The 19173-nt window shown below is 43.3% G+C and overlaps 1 protein-coding gene across 2 annotated transcripts in view; it reads left to right on the top strand.

The window, feature by feature from the left end:
• The first annotated feature begins 6330 nt into the window (after positions 1–6330).
• Positions 6331–19173, top strand: part of RPS7 (ribosomal protein S7) — a 59274-nt gene continuing 46431 nt past the window's right edge. Inside the window, exons 1-4 of one of the 2 annotated variants that reach the window (XM_085610756.1) lie at positions 6331–6467; positions 9705–9786; positions 12631–12702; positions 13629–13772. In XM_085610756.1, coding sequence (XP_085466882.1) covers positions 9712–9786; positions 12631–12702; positions 13629–13772 — 291 coding nt within the window. In that variant the 5' untranslated portion in view covers positions 6331–6467; positions 9705–9711. Of the gene's footprint in view, positions 6810–9704; positions 9787–12630; positions 12703–13628; positions 13773–19173 lie in introns of both variants that reach the window. The other variant, XM_085610757.1, reaches the window with a different exon arrangement.

Genomic DNA, 19173 nt, shown 5'->3' with positions numbered 1-19173 from the left:
CCCCTCCCCCGCCCCGCCTCACCGCCCCACGGAACTCCCTCCACGGACCGCTACTGCTCAGGACTTAGGTCCTAACACAAAATTGATCTCCCAGTAACAAGTGGAAGGAAGAAGCAGTGGGAAGGATAGGACAGTTTAATGTTTTTCTGTACATTACATCATAATACATCAAATCTACTGTGACTATGACCCATATTTTATGGCAAGACCGGAGGCTCCTATTATGCTTTCTTATCTTGCTTTTATTATACAGCAGCCAAGATAAGTGAAACACTACAGTTCCCAGGGGTCCAAGCGTGAAGGCTGGCCAATGGGAACTCAGGAAAAACGAGACCGAACAACCAATCATCAAGGAACAACTAATAAAACGTCACATCTGACTGCGGAGCTTTCTCTTTTCTTGCTGCTCGCAGTCAGATAAGTGACTTATCTTTTGCTCCCGTATTGTTTACGGTTATTGTGCATGTGATAATATTTGGGTTACTCTGCCATTTTATTTCAATTGCTGTGCACTCGCGCCCTAACGGCGCTTTTGTTGTAGCGCATTTCTCGCTCCCGGCTCCTCACCCCCGCGCGGGTGCCTCCAGTGGTTCGCGCTGTTGCGCACTTGATTCTGTGAGCTCTCTCCCGCTCCCGCTTACCGTTAACTTCCTGTCAGTGTACTTTCTCACGACCTTGCTCGCTCTGCTTCGTGTATTCAGCCCTTTCTTCCCTACGCTCCCGGTCTCCTCTGCACGACCGTTTATCGGAGCTCCGGAGGGTTTTTCCCATTAACCACACCCATAGGAGTGTTTTGCTCCTCACGCCCCTCCCTCCTCTCCTTTTGTTAACCCTTCATTGCCTCTCTGGTACATTTTGTTCATTTTACTATGGAAGTTGACAGTTCTCCCGAGCCTATTCAGCTCAATGATGAAGGTGAAGCCTTTAAAAAGGACCTAAATAAATGTATTAATTCTTCTGTGGAAAATGCAGTGGAAGTGTCTATGAGACGTATGTCCAAAGGTATGGAATCTTCCATGTTGAGTCTCCTGTCCAAAGCTTTGGCCCAATCTGCGGGGGATAGCAGAAAAAGAAAGGTGGTTTCCTCTGCTTTACATGCTTCTCATTCTGCGTCACTTTCGACTGGCGGGGTTTCCTCGCGCTTGACTGAGGACAAAGTGCCTCCCAGGCCTCCTGCTCAGGAGAGGATTCTAGGTTCCGAGGGCAAACGTAAACAAAAATTGAAGCATGCAGAGTCACCAAAAAAGTTGGTTATATCCACAATTTTGGACACGGATGACGACATGAATGACGCAGATGACCTTTTTGATGTTTTTGATATCTCTGACCCTCCTTCTCCTTCTTCCAAAAAATTCAAATCTGATTCTTTTACTTTTGACCCAGTGTTTGATTCCGAAGGAGTACCCATGTTCGACCCGGCTGTAATTCGCCATCCCAATTCCACTGAATGGCTGCCCTCCCCTCATGTGGGAGAATACATTGCAGCAAGATTACGCCTTCCTTTAGATGTCTCGGTCAGATCCAGGTTAAAGTCGGAGTGCCCCAACCCCTCTTTTCCTGATAAGGTTACCTTGGTCCCTTCCATCGACCAACCCTTACTTACCTTTTTCTCCAAATTCGGCAAGGACCCTCGCAAAGGGGTGGACAAGGCCTGGTCCACCTGCCAGGATAAATTGCTCGACGTCGTGGGTCCTTTGGAGCGCATCTTCGACATGGCCGAAACTGCCCGTTTGGACGGTTCAGAACTATCGGCAGAGGACGTCTCCATGTGGGTCCAACGTGCCTTTTGTTTACTGGGCAATGACAATGCCGCCATAACACATGAACGTCGTAAAGGACTTTTGATCAAATTGGACCCCAAACTGGCCAATTTAGCTCCTCAAGACCCCGGTGCCAAGGCCAATGGTCTTCTCTTTGGGGAGTCTTTGGTTAAAGATCTAAGCAGATTTGTGTCCACCTTTGCTTCTTTGGACAAAGCCCAACAATCTATTAAAAAGGTGTTTTCTCCACGGGTTTTTGGACGGGCCGGAAGAGGCAGGGGTCGCTCTTCCGGCCGTTCCTTCAACAACCAAGGCTCCAGAGGATCCTTCAACAACTCTGCACAAGAATACAAGCCGCAGTTCTACCCTCAGCGGGGTAGAGGTTCCAGGGGATGCGGCCAGAGAGGCTATCACACCAATAACTCCAACCAACAAGGTATGTTCTTCTTCCCCTCCCCCGGTGGGAGGGCGCCTATCTCTGTTTCTCCAAAAATGGCAAACTATCACCTCAGACCCTTGGGTTCTAAACACCGTTCAAGGCTATCTTATAGAGCTTTATTCGCCGCCTATCCTAACGGTTTTTCCTCCACCGCTAGTGTTTTCAAACGACATGACCGCTCTCATCTCATCAGAGATTCAGACCCTTCTTCAAAAACAGGCCATTCAAATTGCCCCGTTTGATCCGTCAGGTTTCCTAAGTTCCATCTTTCTTGTCCAGAAAAAGAACAAAAAATTGCGTCCAGTGATCAATCTGAAATGGTTCAATCGGTTCGTGGTTTATCGCCACTTCAAAATGGAAACAATCTTACACCTAAGAGATACCCTTCGTCCACACGATTGGATGGTTCGTCTGGACTTACAGGATGCTTATATCACCGTCCCTATTCATCCGTCCCACGCAAAGTTCCTACAATTCCAGCCGTCAGGCATGACTTATCGCTTTACCTCTCTACCTTTCGGCCTTTCCTCGGCTCCGTGGTGTTTCACCAAACTCTTAAAACCAGTGGTAGCTTTCCTGCGCTCTCTGGGGATCAGAATGATCATTTATCTCGACGACATTCTCCTCATGAATTTGCACAAACAACTTCTACTCTCCCAGCTAGGCGTTACTCAGTCCCTGCTCTTGGATTTGGGTTTCTTACTCAATTTTGAAAAATCAATGCTTATTCCTTCTCAGAGCATCGAGTTCTTAGGCTTCCGGGTAGATTCCGTTGCAGCCTCCCTCTATCTTCCTCAGTCAAAAGTCTCTTCCATCAAGGCAGAAATCTCCCATGTCCTCCAGACTTCTCTCATTTCACTGAGGTCTCTAGCAAGAATTGTCGGACTTCTCTCGGCGTCCATTCAAGCCATCCTTCCGGGTCCCCTGCATTACCGGGCCCTTCAACGCCTAAAAATCAGGCATCTTCGCCAAGGTTTAGCCTACTCCGATCTTATCGTATTAGACCAAGAATCTCGCATAGAGCTTCAATGGTGGATAGACCATTTAAGATACGTGAAACGGGCGAACTATTTTTGCTTCGGCCCCAGATCTTGTGTTAGAATCCGATGCCAGCCTGTCGGGATGGGGCGCCCGTTGTGGTCCAATATCGACTGGCGGTACATGGTCACGCGAGGAGTCGAGATTGCACATCAATTGTTTAGAGATGCTTGCAGGCTCCTTTGCAATCCAAAGCCTTTCAAAGAACAGAGTTCGCTGTTCTATCCTTCTTCACATGGATAATGTTTCTGCGGTCCGCTACATCAACCATCTCGGTGGCACCAAGTCCAAACCTCTGGCAGAATTGGCAAAGAGCCTTTGGGAATATTGCCTGTCAAATCAACTTTCCTTGACAGCGGAATATCTGCCGGGAGATCTCAATTCCGTGGCAGATTGGCACTCTCGTTTCCTTCGGGATTCCACCGATTGGAGACTGCTTCCATCCGTCTTCCAATCCCTTTCCAAAAAATGAGGCCCTTTCTTTATCCATCTCTTCGCTTCTCGCCTCAACTCTCAGTTTCCCTGTTTCTTCAGCTGGCGTCCAGATCCTTCGGCCCTGGCAACGGATGCTTTCCTTCAGGATTGGTCTCGTCACCTCAACTATGCCTTTCCCCCTTTCATCATGATCAGCAGAGTTCTTTCCCAAGTACGTCGCCAGTCAACCTCTCTGGTTTTGGTAGTCCCTTTCTGGCAATCTCAGATTTGGTTTCCGTCCCTGCCGGAAATGGCAGTGGACTTCCCGGTTCTTCTCCCGTTCTGCGAGGACTTGCTTCTGAATCCTCAGGGCTCGCAACACGATCTCATTCTCAACAATTCCCTGGTTCTTTCGGCCTGGAAAGTTTCCAGCCTTTCTCTCCTGACGTCCTCATTTCACAAGAGGCTTCTCTCTTCATCAGCAAAGCCTGGGCCCCCGGGACCTCAAAAGCTTACAAATCCGCTTGGTCTCTTTGGGCAAGCTGGTGTCTGGAACGGCATATCGATCCCCTTTCAGCCCTTCTAAATTTTATAGTCAAATTTTTGGCCTCTGAAGCTAGTTCAGGTAAGTCTTACAGAACGGTAAACTTATACAGGTCCGCCATTTCTCTCAACCATTCTCCCATCGACTGCAAGCCAGTTGGCGCTCATCCTTTAATCTGTTGTCTTCTTAAAGGAGTTTGTTGTTCCAAACCTCCGTTGGCTAAGTATTCTAGTTTATGGGATGTTTCTGTTGTTCTTAAACTGTTTCCGGATTGGCCAGACAATGATGCCCTTTCCCTCAAAATGTTATCCGCTAAACTTACCATGCTTTTGTGCCTCGTTTCCATTAAACGAGTTTCTGATGTTAAAGCTTTGGATATTTCTTCCCGTCAGTTTTCCCCAACCGGAGTTCTCTTTCAGGTCCATAGACGAACTAAAACGAATTTGAATTCAGTTTTTTATCCTTATTTTCCCTCTCACCCTAAATTGTGTGTAGGCCAATGTTTAAAAATGTATGAACTTAGGACTTCTGATCTCAGAGCGCCCTCTCATTCCAAACTCCTTATCTCTTTCCGCAAACCTCATCTCCCTGTCTCCTCCGCTACCCTGGCCCGTTGGGTTATGTCCCCTGCGGGCATTGATGTCTCTGTTTTCGGAGCCCACTCCACTAGGGGAGCCATGGCTTCTAAAGCCTCTTGGGCAGGCTCTCGCCTAGAGGACATTCTGAGATCAGCAGACTGAACAAACGACAATGTTTTTCGTATGTTTTATTGCAAGCCTATTGATACTGTTGCTACCTTGGTAGTAGATATGCTTTGAACAAGCATAATAGGAGCCTCCGGTCTTGCCATAAAATGTAGATTTTCCTAGTTATTATGACGGAAAGTCTTAATTTTATTAAAGACACGGAGGCGAGTATTATCCCACCTCTTCTCTACTAACATGTGTTTCTCCCTCCCTTCAGCAAATCCGGCTTTGCCGCCTGCATCTTCGTGATGGTCCGTTTCCTCAACAGAGATGGTCTTCTCCTTACCGAATCATCCTTCCTCCCAGTTTGGACCTGTCCTCTGCAACTCCTGTTGTTCGTTCCTCCTGGATGGATCTGGTGCAAGAAGTTTGTTCCTGGACTTTGGCTATTTCTATTGTTTTTTCGATTGCTCCTTTGTTTTATGACTTTATCTGATCTGCTCGTCAGCGAAAAGAGGAAGCTCCGCAGTCAGATGTGACGTTTTATTAGTGGTTCCTTGATGAATGGTTGTTCGGTCTCGTTTTTCCTGAGTTCTCATTGGCCAGCCTTCACGCTTGGACCCCTGGGAACTGTAGTGTTTCACTTATCTTGGCTGCTGTATAATAAAAGCAAGATAAGAAAGCATAATACTCGCCTCCGTGTCTTTAATAAAATTAAGACTTTCCGTCATAATAACTAGGAAAATCTACATTTTCCTGGACAGTCCTGGTTCTCCGAAGACTTCCCCGGCGTCCCAAAGCTTTTCTTGATACATTCCTTGGTGTTTTGCTCCAGTCCAAGCTTTTTCATTTACATTATTGGACTTGTAATTCTGTTTAATCGAACAAAAAAAGACTATGTTCCAGAATTTAAAAGAAAAATACCTGGGCTGGAGCAGCTCATCACACCTGGAAAACTTGAAGGGGTGTGGTGTACACACACAGGGCTACGCAAAAACCGTGACATACTAGACATAGAAAGGCTTTAGTCCTGCTTTTATGTCTGGCCTGTATCGCTTTTTGAAAATCAAAATCTGGTGATTATCAAAAACCAGTAAAGTACAACCAGCTTAAATTCTTATACCATATACACCTAAATTTAAATGCATAATGGTAACCGACGCACGCCTATTGTAATGAACAGTATTATTTTAACGGCTCTTTACCATGGGGCAATATTTTGATAAGGTGCCGATCACCTCTCGCTCGCTCGCTCGCTCTTTCAGTGGACGTGGAAGGTGGCAGCCATGTTGCAATGGGATCCGCGATTACCTAGCCATTCGGTGCGAGGTACTTTGTTATGCTTTTTAGCATGAAAAGGTATTTCATATAAAAGCACTGCTGCTTCTACGATGTTAAATGCATGCCGGAGATAAACGCCAGTATACCAGTTCTACAGCAAAACCAAGACTTGTGTTATCCACTTCCGGTTTAGAACTTAGAAACCAGCGTGGGCCCCTCCTTCTTCCCTTTACCCTTAGCGCGACAGCGAGATCAAGCACGCTCTCGCGAGGTTTCTCCCTCTTCCTAGGCCGTCGCTGAACGAGGTGGGTGCGAGCGATTAATGCCCCACAACGTTTTGCTTGTTTTCTTTTTTTCTATTTTTTGGATCAAGAAAATTCACGTTTAAGTAGCGACAGGCTTTGGAGGGCTTGCTGATGCTAAACTGTGAGCTGCTGGTTTAGGATGATGATGGATTGTGCTGCTGCCTCCGGTGATAGGGAGCCACCATTGGGGAATGGTGTCCGTGCTGCCTTATTACTTTTAATAAGGGCCTCAGCCAGAGGGTTGTATGCGCGGCCAGAACTCGCGTGTTCTCATGTCACTACTGGCTGTCTCTGGTAACCGGGCGTCCCTTCTTGGAAAGATCATGTTTTCTACAATCTTTGGTAAATTTGTTTGGAATCCGATGTACTATCCTTTTGCAGACTTTGCACTTTCTCGTCCGTGCTGTCTCGAAGTATCCCGTGCTGTAGCGGAGGCAAGTTGAAGAAGCCTTTCTGGCTAGAGACTAGTTTACCCTGTTGTGGTAGCCGACTCTCGCTGTACAGAAACGCCAGTCCTATCTGACTGTGGCCCAGCTTAAAACCTTCGATCTTGGTTTTTGTTCGAAATATGCACAGTGCTAATGGTAGATGTGTAATGATGAGCGAAATCACTTTGCAAAGTTAGACTACCAGTCCAGAAACAGGACATACTGACCTGACATCTCGTGGTTATGGCGCGTTGTTATACCAACATTTTTAAGTTACGCGGTTGTATGAGCCAGTTCAGGTTTTCTGCTCAACGGCTGGGGGTTTTTAAGTGTGTTCATTTGAATCTGATTTGCAAGTCCCTAAATTAATTTATGCCGTCTAAAAAGCTACAACAAGCACGGTGTAGGCAGTTTATTTGATGGTAATGCAAGTTTAACCTACGTTACCTATCCCGAATATAACTTGTGTTCCCGCACATACCATGTCAATGAACATGACGCGTTTTTTTCTCATGTAGGATTATCCTGTAAGTTAAACTTTAGCTATAGGTTTGTATTTCCTTGTAGTCTCCAATCTAGCTATGTCATTCTTCAAAGTAGATCCGTATTGATAGGATATCTTTTATTGGGTATAGTAGTATCCAAACTGTTGAATTGATTTTCGACCTATATTGGGTTGTTTGTGAAGTACTTCATTGTGGTAATATGTTCATACATGTCCAGAGTAATAGCGTTAGGATGTACTTCAATCGTTAACGTGTGTTGACCATCCTGCATGTTTTTTAAAAAGTGCGATGAATCACATATTTCAACAGACTTAAGTTATCAAAGTACAATTCCTTTTAAACGAAAACAAGCCACAACTGTGAGCCAATGAAGGAAGAACCATATGATCTATCCAGCTCCCAATTCAGGCTGGAACACGAACATGCCTCAATGTTCCCTTTCTATACCCCTACCACAACAGGCAACTCTGCTCTGTTGACGTTACAGATAAAAACTTCCCTACCGCATGGCACAATGATGTATCGCACCTTAAGATTACTGTCATTAGATCTTGTACAGCGAAGCCGTAACAATCTAAAAATCGGTAGAAGCAGTATTCTTCTACTAATGTCAAAGCTGATGCAAACTAAGTAAAATCAAAAAGGTTAATTATATATTGGCAAAAGGGACACTTCTCCTTGTGCCCATGCCTGTCTAGCCAATTTCCTTCTTGTAAAAGCTGGGACCTGCCTTTATAAGATGCTTCGGGGCCTACCTCCTCATATACCTGCTTTTTATATCTCGCAGGTAAGGCTGGATATGCAGCTCCCCCCCCCCCCCCTCTAGATTTCCTCATTTTAGATTATACAAATTATCTATATTCCACACATCCTCTATCACTCTTGGAGCACTCTTTGAGATGAAACATGATCTTCATATATTCTGTCAATTTAGTAGTGTTAGTTTTGAGATACAAACAGGAGGAAACGATGTACTACTGTTGGCATGTTTTTTTCTCTATTTTATTAAGTCTGTCCACATCGAGGTAGCTCGTGACCTACTGGTAGCTCACAGTTGCTTGTAAGTAGCATTCCTGTTTTCTTTGTTAAATTCACATATATTCCATTACTCATAAGTTGATGTTTGGGGGAAAAAATGGTTACATTTCAAAAATATTTTTAAATTGATATTTGAGTGATGAAATTCAAAAGGTTTTGGGTATAGTTTTTACTAATATTAATTAGCAGCAGTGCAGTAATGGCCGTTGGGTGTTAAACATGTAGACATCGAGTACGCATTTATTACATCACTGCTAGCAGCCATGCCTGAGGTGATTACAGCTGGTAATCTTGCATATGTTGTCCTCAAGTGCTTATCTTGTCTTATGTGGTTACTATTACATATCTGACATTAGTAGTAGCTCCGGAGGATTTTCATATAACCTAAGTAGTTACTTCCAGAATAGGTTGGAAACCCCTGGTCCACATATTCCACCTTACTTTCACATACTGTTATGCAAAGTAAGTATCCTTTAGCAAGGTTTACAAACAGTATGTTAGACGTTTAATATATCTCACTGCTTTGAAGATATGTATCCTTGTAGAAAATAAAATAGTACAAAACAATCGAATGATCAGTGGCAGTGCCATCATTTCAGGAAGCATAATTTGACCCATTAATCCTCCATTCACTGTGGTTGCCCCGCTGCCAATTTCGACACTTGCTTTGACTACTGTATTGACTCTGGGTATTCATCATGGACTCAACGAGGGGGCTGCAGTTTACCCTGTAAACAATGAAAATGCAGTTTTGGTCAGTTTAATACTAGCAGTAAGGTCGAGGTCTACGTAACACTTGGCTTGTGTGTGTTTTAATTGACCTATGCTTAAAAAGCATGATCTTTTACATGTGGACGGCCAGTAAGAGCAGTTACTCTAAACTATTCAGTTTTAAGAGCAAATATGGCCCTTTTACTGTGCCCCAGCAATTTTGCTGCTAATGTACGCTTATTCAGTGTAGACCTAGAGTATGTTTTTTCCGCCTTTTTCTTGCATTTTTGCTTTGAGAAAAACGTGGTAACTTCTGCTTTGTAGTCCAGAATCCTTGTCATCAACAAACATGTTGTTAAATAGTGAACTGTTAGGCTAATGACCTAGTTAATCACATCTTGAAGTGTAACCACCGTGGTCCCTGCATCCAAAATCACAACAGACCAAGAAGACTGTTCCAGTGCGTTTTTATTACAGTTTCGCTTAAATATGTTTTTTAGCTTAGTTTGTATGTTTCATTGCTGTTTTTTAATGGGACCATAATTCTCACCCAGACAGGCCATGTTCAGCTCAAGTGCAAAGATCGTGAAGCCAAATGGCGAAAAACCAGATGAGTTCGAGTCTGGCATTTCCCAGGTAAGATCATTGGTTCCAGTATTGAAACGGACTTGTTTAATGTGGTTAACTCTGAATAACTTCGCTAGGTTGCCCACCATAAAAAAAGATATTTTGGTCGTTGGGTAATGTTTTCCTCTGTGGTCCTGAACGGTTAACCGTTCGTGATATTCTCGTTAATATTTCAGTTGACAGAGCAAGTTTACAAAAGCCTTAAAAGTGGGTGCTTTTATGTGTATAATTTAGCTACATATGTTGTATTTACCATGGTTATTTTCTGCCCGTCTTGTTTGGTTTAGGCATGGGTACTCAAAATGTTCCCATGAGGCCAAAAAGTATGGTCTGTGGTTTGCTCAAGAACTGCATTGATTCCAGCAGGGTGGGAGTGGGGCGTTGCAGGGTGTTTGTATACAGGGCGATGTGCCGTTTAAATTGAGTCTCTAAAAGTCATAAAGCGGACAATACAGTGTTATGCTGTATCTTAATCTCTATTGCACCATGGGGTAGGCATTCTCTAGTTGCTATTGTTACCGTGTGAGTCCAGTGTACAAGGAAGTAACATGATTATTGAATTGGAATGAAATAGAATTGCACAGTGTGAAACCCGAAGACCTTGGACCGGCTTCCCTGCTTGACCAAATCGTGTGATCCCTGCAAATTTCACTTCCCTCCTAATATTTTTTAATTGTCGCACACAAGAATACCTTGAAATGAATGAGTTGAGGATGTGCGGTGTACAGAACATTGTTGTGTTTGATTTGATACTCTTAAGATTTTGTCAGTGAAATAACCCAGGCCACCCAGTTGGGTCCACATGACCACTGACTAATCTTAGTTCACTATTGTCATTGTTGGCGGAGGCATGAATGTTGCTACCTTTTTTTTTTTTAATTATTATTTTTTTGCTACATCACTTTTAAAAATACTCCTCAGAGCGATTATTTCATCTGATGTACTAAGGTGACACTCCTCTGCATGTTAATGAAATACACTTTTTTGAACATTGGATATATGTCATATTTACACGTTTTTAGGTCTCGCCTGAGACAGCGCTTTAGCGCTGTTCTGGCGAGACTTATAGTAAGCACTTTTGGAAGTGCAAACGAGTGCTTTCAGGCCGCCAACTACTGTGCATGTGTGCCGGGCGCGCGCACCATTTGGCAGCCTGAAAGCACTAGTCTTTCACTTTCGCCTGTCACACAGCCCGCTGTTGTTTCCAACCTCCCCTTGAACAGCGTGAGCAGAAAGGCCACAACAGTCCCGAGTCAGCCTCCCCCTCCCAGATGGCATCGGCTGAGAGGACTCTGTAGCTCAGCCTTCTGCTTCCCCCTGCCCCCCTCCCATGCTGCCTTCGGACAGTATCAGCAGAGAGGCCACGCAGCACAGCCCTCTTCTGCCCCCTCAACCACCACCTTCGGACAGCATCAGCAGAGAGGCCTCGCAGCCCAGCTGTGTTCTGCCCCCCACCCCGCCTTTAGACAGCATCAGCAGAGAGGCCGCAACAGCCCCCCCCTCCCCCCCCACACGCCACCTTCAGACCACATCAGCGGAGACGCATAGATGCCAAGGTTTCATATTGCTTGTGTATGACATTTTCATAACTTCACTTTAATTCTGAGTGGCATTCAGCGATTATGGGTGACACTTTGTTGCAAGCAAAATGAAGACGAGGGAAACATATACATCAGAAATTACCTGTCTTTTTCAAAAATAAATTGACTGCTAAAGGTGACATTCGACATCTTGAAATCGTAAATAATAAAAAAAAAAGGCAAGGCATACACGTGCATACGTCATCACACTGGGCCGCCACTTATTTTTGCTGGTCTGTCCCTTTTACATCCATCTGTCCTCTTTGACCCCCGCGCCTCTTACATTGTCCCGCTGTTTCTGCCGCTCTTATATCCACATCACAAAAGTCTGATGCCGCAGGGACGCACACATATACCGCAGCAACTCAAATGGACTTGGGAACCTGCATGTCCAAGCAATACCTGGTCCCCGTCAGAATTTTTAATGAGCAACACCATTATGCTTACTGATCTGTGAAAGTTAAGTGCATTAACGCATTTAATAACATGAAGCCTACATGAGTCTTCTAAACCTGAACAACAAATACATAACCTACATGGACCACCATGATGCGTCCATAGATTGTTTTTGCATTGCAATAATAAATATATAAAGTATGACAACACAACGTGACACCAAAATATATATCAGTAGCTTTGGGAGCAGCTTCACCCTGACTATGCTTTTTACAAGTATCCCCGGCCTCCAGCATGTAACTCTACCTTTCTCTAACTCTCTTTTCAATCTCTATCTCATTCTCTTTCTCTCTCTCTTCACTCTACCTCACACTTGTATACGCAGATAACTCTAACTATCTCTATGTAGCAACTCGTTCTCCCTTTCTATCATTTTCGCACTTGCTCTCACATAAGTAAAATACATTTCCATTACAACGCCAATAACTCTAACTCTAAAAAAATGCGAGACCTATTGCATTGCAAATGCTTGTTTGCAGTGTGTCCATACATGGTGTTCTAAAGTTAAGTAGTGTAGTACACCTTTGTTTCATTACTTTTTTTTTATCCTTTAAAATAAATTCTGTGTTTATTTTCTGACTGTTCTTGCTCTGTCAGGTAGACAGCAGCTGTTCATCAATGGGCCAGTAAAGGTCTGGAGGGCCTCACTTTGAGTATCATTGGCTTAATGCTTTAAAATAATCCCTTCCGACTAGGCAACCCCCACCCCCCACACACACACACGTGGTGCGGATTCTCAAAATGCCTATTAAATGTAACAACTTTTATGCTGTTTTAATGTTCATTGTGAAGGATGGTTTGTTGCACTTTTCTCTAGGCTCTCCTCGAGTTGGAGATGAACTCTGATTTAAAGGCGCAGTTGAGAGAGCTGAACATCACTGCAGCTAAGGTAGTTATATTTCATTTGTAAAATTTGGAATTTATTTAATGCATTTATTAAGGAAGGCAATTTACCATATTACTGCAGAAACTGGTTTAATTTGGGTGTAAACTTTCATGACAAGTTTTTTTTGTTTGTATAAACCATTGTCACTTTCATATTGATCAACATTTTAATGTTCTGTCCCTCGCTGTGATATTCAGTGAGGTTGCTCTTACATGGCTCTGTCCAGGTGGCATAAGGGAGCATAACACCACTTGATGCTGTGGTGTACAGCCCTGTTCACATCGTTTGGCTCAGCTGCTCATTCCTTCAACTTCCTGAAGTCCTCGGACTGTTACTGGGAAACAAAACCATTCTGGATATACATTAAACGTAAATAGCAGAACTGGTTATTTTAGAATATTTACTTATGGCATAACATTTCATTCTCAGGTTTTCAGTGTACTTGTAAATTCTTTTGTGTAGGACAACATTCTACGATGAATGAGATCGTTAGTATGAAACTTGCATCTCAAGCTTTTTATTATTGATTGATTTGGTGACATAATTGTAATAATTGTAATCTATTGTCTACCCCGTTTTACCAAAAATAAGATTGCTCCACTGAATTACTTTTAAGACCTCGGTCCCCACCACCTTTCTGCCCGTTATCCGTATTCAAATGTATTGTGGTGTGTACGTTTTGACATGGTGATCCTGAAAACTCGCAAAATGCACGGCCCTGTCCCTGTTGCTGGTAGACGAGCAAGTGATGGATTTTCAAACCTCTGTTAGAAGTTTTTTATCTTGAAAGTTTCTGTTGAAGTCTATGGAAAACGGCATGCAAGCTAAATAGTCTTTACTTGCAGCACAGTGTTTGTGTTCTCTTACAACTAATGCAAAGGCATGATTGGACTGAAGGGTGTCTACTGATAATTGTAAATTGTTTTTAGGAAATTGAAGTTGGTGGGGGTAAGAAAGCTATCATCATCTTTGTTCCAGTCCCGCAGTTAAAATCTTTTCAGAAGATCCAAGTGCGATTAGTACGTGAGCTGGAAAAGAAATTCAGCGGCAAACATGTGGTCTTCATTGCTCAGGTAAATGGGTATTTGTTTGCTTAAACTATACCTTTTTTAATATTTCACTATCGCTTCACATCTGTTCAGCACTGTGCAGTACTGCGTGGGTTCTTGTAAAGCATGTAGCTCCCTTCTTTCTGGCACCTGTGAATAGTTTACTTAAGATGGAAAGAAGGAATTTGATAGGGGTGGAGTGTACCACATATATACGAAGGATGCAGATTGGAAACTGTGATAAATGACGCACTGTTGCTAAAACAGACCGTTTAAACAAAATCCATTAGGTTTGATTTTCATGTGTACTATTGCAGGTGTATGTTATACTTTTTTTAAGCTGCATGGTGACATACCATTCGGACAAACGATGTATACTTCTATTACATGAGCTTGTTCTAGGTATGCTCGTTTTTGTCGTTAGCAGAATTGTACATCCCTTCTAAGCATGTAAACATGACAGGGGCATTGGGTGTTATTCATGTGAACCTTGAAAGTGCCTGTAATGTAAGTGTTTTTTGTAAAGTGCACTGCTGCCGAGGCGTCGTGGCGCTGTAGACCGCTGGGGAACCCGTCCTGGCTATCCCTGTGAGATGGTCCCTTCCTGGGTATCTCCAAGGTGAAACCAGGCATCCCCGGCGAATGTGGGGGGCCGTTGTGGAGATGAGCCAAGCTAATGCCCAGAGTTGCCGAGTGTGATCCCTGGTTAGAGTAGGCACCGAAGCGAGAATTATCGGTCCGCTGGCCCTGGTCCACGACCCTGCTGCGTCGGGAATTGAACCCTGGTCCCGGGCCGTCCTCTGCTTCCGGGTCTGCCGCCTCTAACCAGTGAGCCACACTACTCCACTATCCTGTAGATATGATTCTTCTAAACCGCATCGCATACAAGCAGTCATGAGAATGTTTATTGGGTATAAATTAATATAGCTGTTATTTTGAAGACCGTAACTGTAATTAGTGGAGCGTGAAGCGCAGAAGAAGGGCGTGCCGTAGTAGAAGGCGGTTTGGATTGTTTGCTTGCTTCTCATGTACACAGATGCACTCCCAATAAAGGAATTCATGAAGTACTTTAGAGTCGTAATTGTTTTCCAGAAATGTATTGTTACAGACTCCTACACTGGCAAAAAGCGGGATACTTAATCACACTGTAAAACAAAAAGTATAGATATATATATTAACTTTGAGGGCTTGCGATTGGGTGCCTTTTTCCTGCTCATTTCACAATTGGTTGTGAGGCCATAATCTGATTGGAGTGCCTCCATGCGGACGCGCGCAGCTGGCGCCCCAAAAGTAAGCCCGCCTGGGCCGGGCCTAGTGCCAGAAATTTTATCTCTGCTGCCAGAACAGTCTCTCACGAGTGAGTTTATTCTATCTTTACATATTGTTTTACCTAATTGTCACAACTCATGAGACGCCGCTAAATGGGAGGGACCCATTAGTTGTAAGAACTGCAAAATACAGTCCATACAAGTTCCTGTAAGAACGCCACGCTAAGCAGCCTATGAGGTGGCCTTATAAATGCAAGGTCCATGTGCAAGCATGCCCTTCATAGTTACAATTTTAATAAACCATGACAATCTTGATTGCCTCTTTGTTACCGAAACCTGGCTAAAGGCCTGGTGCAAGCCGGATATTGTGTGGGGGAGACCTTGCAATTATCTATCGTAGCATTCTTAGGTGCTCTGTAGCTCAATTATCCGACCTAAAACGAGCAGAGGGCATCAGTTTCTGCCTCCAGTTACATGACTCCTTGTCGTTTGCAGGAGCACTATTCTACCACCCACCAGAACCCCATAATGACTTTTTAGATAATATTGGAGAGGTGGTCAGCGCACTGGCTCTCAGATTTTTCTAACTTCACTCTGCTAGGTTATGTCAATATCCTTCTCGACTCATGCAATGACTCGGGGGCAACATGTTTCAAGGAGATAATGGGCATACTTTGCTTAGAACAACACTCCTTATTTGTCACATACAATGCCGGCCATACGCTGGACTGTTTGTTCTAATTTGGAAAACCTTAAAGTCAAGCCCCCAGCATATCAAACATGGACCGATCGCAAATTAATTCCTTTTGAGATTTCGGCAAAGAATAGGCCTCTTTAAGGATAGCACCAGGGCCATCCAACAGGACAAGCTCCCCTTTTGATACCTGTACCCCCATGCTATTACATGCTCTTTCCAATATCGTTAACCTCAATATAAATATTAAACTCTTCTCTCTCAACAGCCAAGATTCCGGCAGATTGGAAACTTGCAGCTGTAAAGCCACTCCAAAAGAAACCACTTGCGGATCCTGGTACTCCTTTCCAATGTGCGTCCTTTGCCTCTTACCAAGTCTGTGTAAGGCGGACTTGCAGTATTTCTTAGCGAAGACTTTATCTGGGACCAGGAGATAATACCTATGAAGTCACTGAACAGTCAATGTATTAAGATCAAGTGCCAGAAGGAGCAAACCGGCATACCAAATGATTTGCTTATCTTTAATCTATATATTCCGCCTGGCCCCAAATTTGATCCTCTTATGTGCGAAATATTCCAGGAAATGGAAGAGGTGGTGGTAAATCAAGGATTCCCGTCATTATTCCTTACAGGTGATTTTTAACGGGTAAAATCTCCAATGATCTACTGGAGAAATGGGAATATGGACAACAAGAGGAGGTCCCGTCAATATCTACCCCTACCTTTCCCGCAGGAATTAAAGCGGATAAACGAGGGAAAGTGATACTTTCCTCGTTCCAAGCTATTAATGGAGTCATCTTAAATGGTAACATCGAAGGTGACATACAGGCAGCCCATACAAGAAAAGGTATTTTTATTTCCTCAATACTAGATTTTATGATATGTAATCAGGATCTGTTCAGGAGAATAATACACTTAAGCATCAACTTCAATAAGGGCAATAATCACGCAAGCTTAAAACTCACCACTGGTTTAATAGTGAAATCTAGCTCTACAGGTTACACTATGGTCCCACAAAGTCCAGCACAGGTGAACCAGGGGCAAGGACGTCTCATTTGGAATATTCGAGTACTCGATGGCGATAAAATAAGGAAAACACAAGTGCAAATACTTGCGAATTCAGACCTCACAGATCCAATAGGAAAGTTTGGAGTTACTCTAAAGAAATTGGTGGAATGTCTGCAAGGATTTTTTTAACCAGCTTAACTCACTCAAAGCACAAAAAGAAAAATATGGATATATATGCAATAAAACTCAAATTAATTTGGGCGCAATTTTTACAGTATTCCAAAAGTAGACAAAAGGAAATTAAAACGCTTAAAAATCGTCATCGAAGGGCAAAAGATAAGCAAAGAAAAGCACAACAGGATAAGAAATGGATGGACATCCAGATCGCAGTTAAGCAAAAAAAAAACATGTGTGAATACTGGGCCCGTTTCATTGCAAAAGAAACGGGCACAAAAAAATCCCTACAATCGGCACCAGTTTCTCCAAGAGAATGGGAAGGGTATCTAACAAGATTATACAAGGAGAACGAGGGAGCAGAAAGCATGAAACCCCAAGTAGATAAGACCGGAGTAACCACTTTCGACAATCTTGCTCCATCACCCCCCCACCCCCCCCCCAATCGAACTTGTAAGAAAAGCAAGATCCTCTGAAGTAATGGGCCCAGATTTGATACCGATAAAGGTGCTCCAAAAGAATTCAAAGGAGTGGAGCTTGTTTCTAGCTCCTCTCTTTTCTTATTTCTTTGTCACTGGCGAAATTCCTAGTTCCTGGAAAGGAAGTATAATCATTCCAATTCATAAGGGCGGCTCTCGACTGTCGCCCTGTTACTGGAACATCTCAGAGTGGGCTTTTTCAACTGGATCCATACCGATAAATCAAGCTGGGTTCTGGGAAAAACATTCTGTAAATGATAATATAGCTATGCTCCAAGCAATAATTGATAAATACGTGGTCTCAATCACAGGTCATCTACTCTGCCTTCATTGACTTCTCAACAGCATTTGACAGGGTGGACAGACCAATACTCTGGCGAAAGCTACAAAAATTGGGAATCCCAGAAAATCAACGTCCTATAATTGTTGCACTACATTCAGAAACCTGGTGTCAAGTGTTACTTGGGCAAGAAAAGGGCCTTACATCCCCAATTAAAACATCGAATGGACCTAATCAAGGGTGCCTTTTAGCTCCTCTATTTTCTCTGTACCTCAGTGACCTTCCGCGTTGCTTTGTGCAGGTAAACAACTTTCCTCCGAAAATAGCAGTCTAAAATGTACACCCTGCTGTACGCAAACGATGTGATTTTTCTCGACCTTACTCCATTCGGTCTTCAAAGGAATCTGGATGCACTTTCAACATATACTGAAAAGAATTTCTTAATCCAAAATATAGCAAAAACAAAAATAGTCCCTTTCTGAGGAAAATTAAAACGTACCAACTACATCTGGACCTTAGGAGGGAAATTGCTGGAAATAGTGGAAGAATACACCTATCTGGGGCGTATTTTTACTAAAACTTTAAAAAAATCTTTCCCACTTCCAGCACTTGGCCCACAAAGCAGATGTTCACACTGGGGCGCTCCAAAGACTGTACTCCTCTAAAGGGCGCAGGCATTTCTTATCCCTTCTGCAGGTCTTCAGTACAAAGATTCCATCTGTTCTTTCATATGCTCTCGAACACATCCCAATAAGTCAATGGCATTCAATACAACTTAAAGAAAGCCAGAGCCTCCGCAAACTAAGGTGCCCCAAGCTGTGCCTGTGCAAGCCCTGCGTCTTGTTTTCTCTAACCAGTACATATGCCAGGGGAATTACCAACATAATACGATGGGCATATAACATCTTGCACGCAGAACCAGGAACCCTAAGAGCACTGCTAAGATCGGAAATCTTTGATCAAGGATCTACAAAATGTTTTTTTATCAAAATCTAACGTTTGCACTGAAGTTAGCAACGTACAGTGGATCTGTTGAATCCCGGCACACTTGAAACTTTTTTTTAAAACATTCAGCTCTAAGAATAAGTTACGATCTTGAAATTTTACACTGTTCAAAACTGCTACTATACAAGGCATATGCAGACTCAATGGAATTTAAGTAAAGGCAACACTATCTTACTTTTACTTTAAGTAACGTAAGTAACGGCGCCCAGCGATGTATGATTTTAATTCGACTTGGGATTCTCCCTTTTAAATCCCTAACTTGCAACTATACACAAAATATGCGACCTCTGTCAAGGATGAGTTCAAGACTTGATACATGCACTGTTCATATGCCCTAATCCCACAGTCGTAGCAGCTAGAAAGAGGTTCATAAAGCCAATCCAAACAAAGTGCAACTGTACAGAGTTTGATTTCTCTTTTAAAATCACCTCCTAATGAATTTACCCGTTATAACCTGTTAACATTTTTAAAAGTATTTATAAATTTATATTAGGATGAATGTTGTAAAGTTTCTTAG

Source organism: Triturus cristatus, chromosome 6, assembly GCF_964204655.1.
Source record: "Triturus cristatus chromosome 6, aTriCri1.1, whole genome shotgun sequence".
In the NCBI taxonomy this organism is placed as follows: domain Eukaryota; kingdom Metazoa; phylum Chordata; class Amphibia; order Caudata; family Salamandridae; genus Triturus; species Triturus cristatus.
The sequence above is the reverse complement of the archived record's forward strand: the minus strand, read 5'-3'. Positions and strand labels throughout refer to the sequence as shown.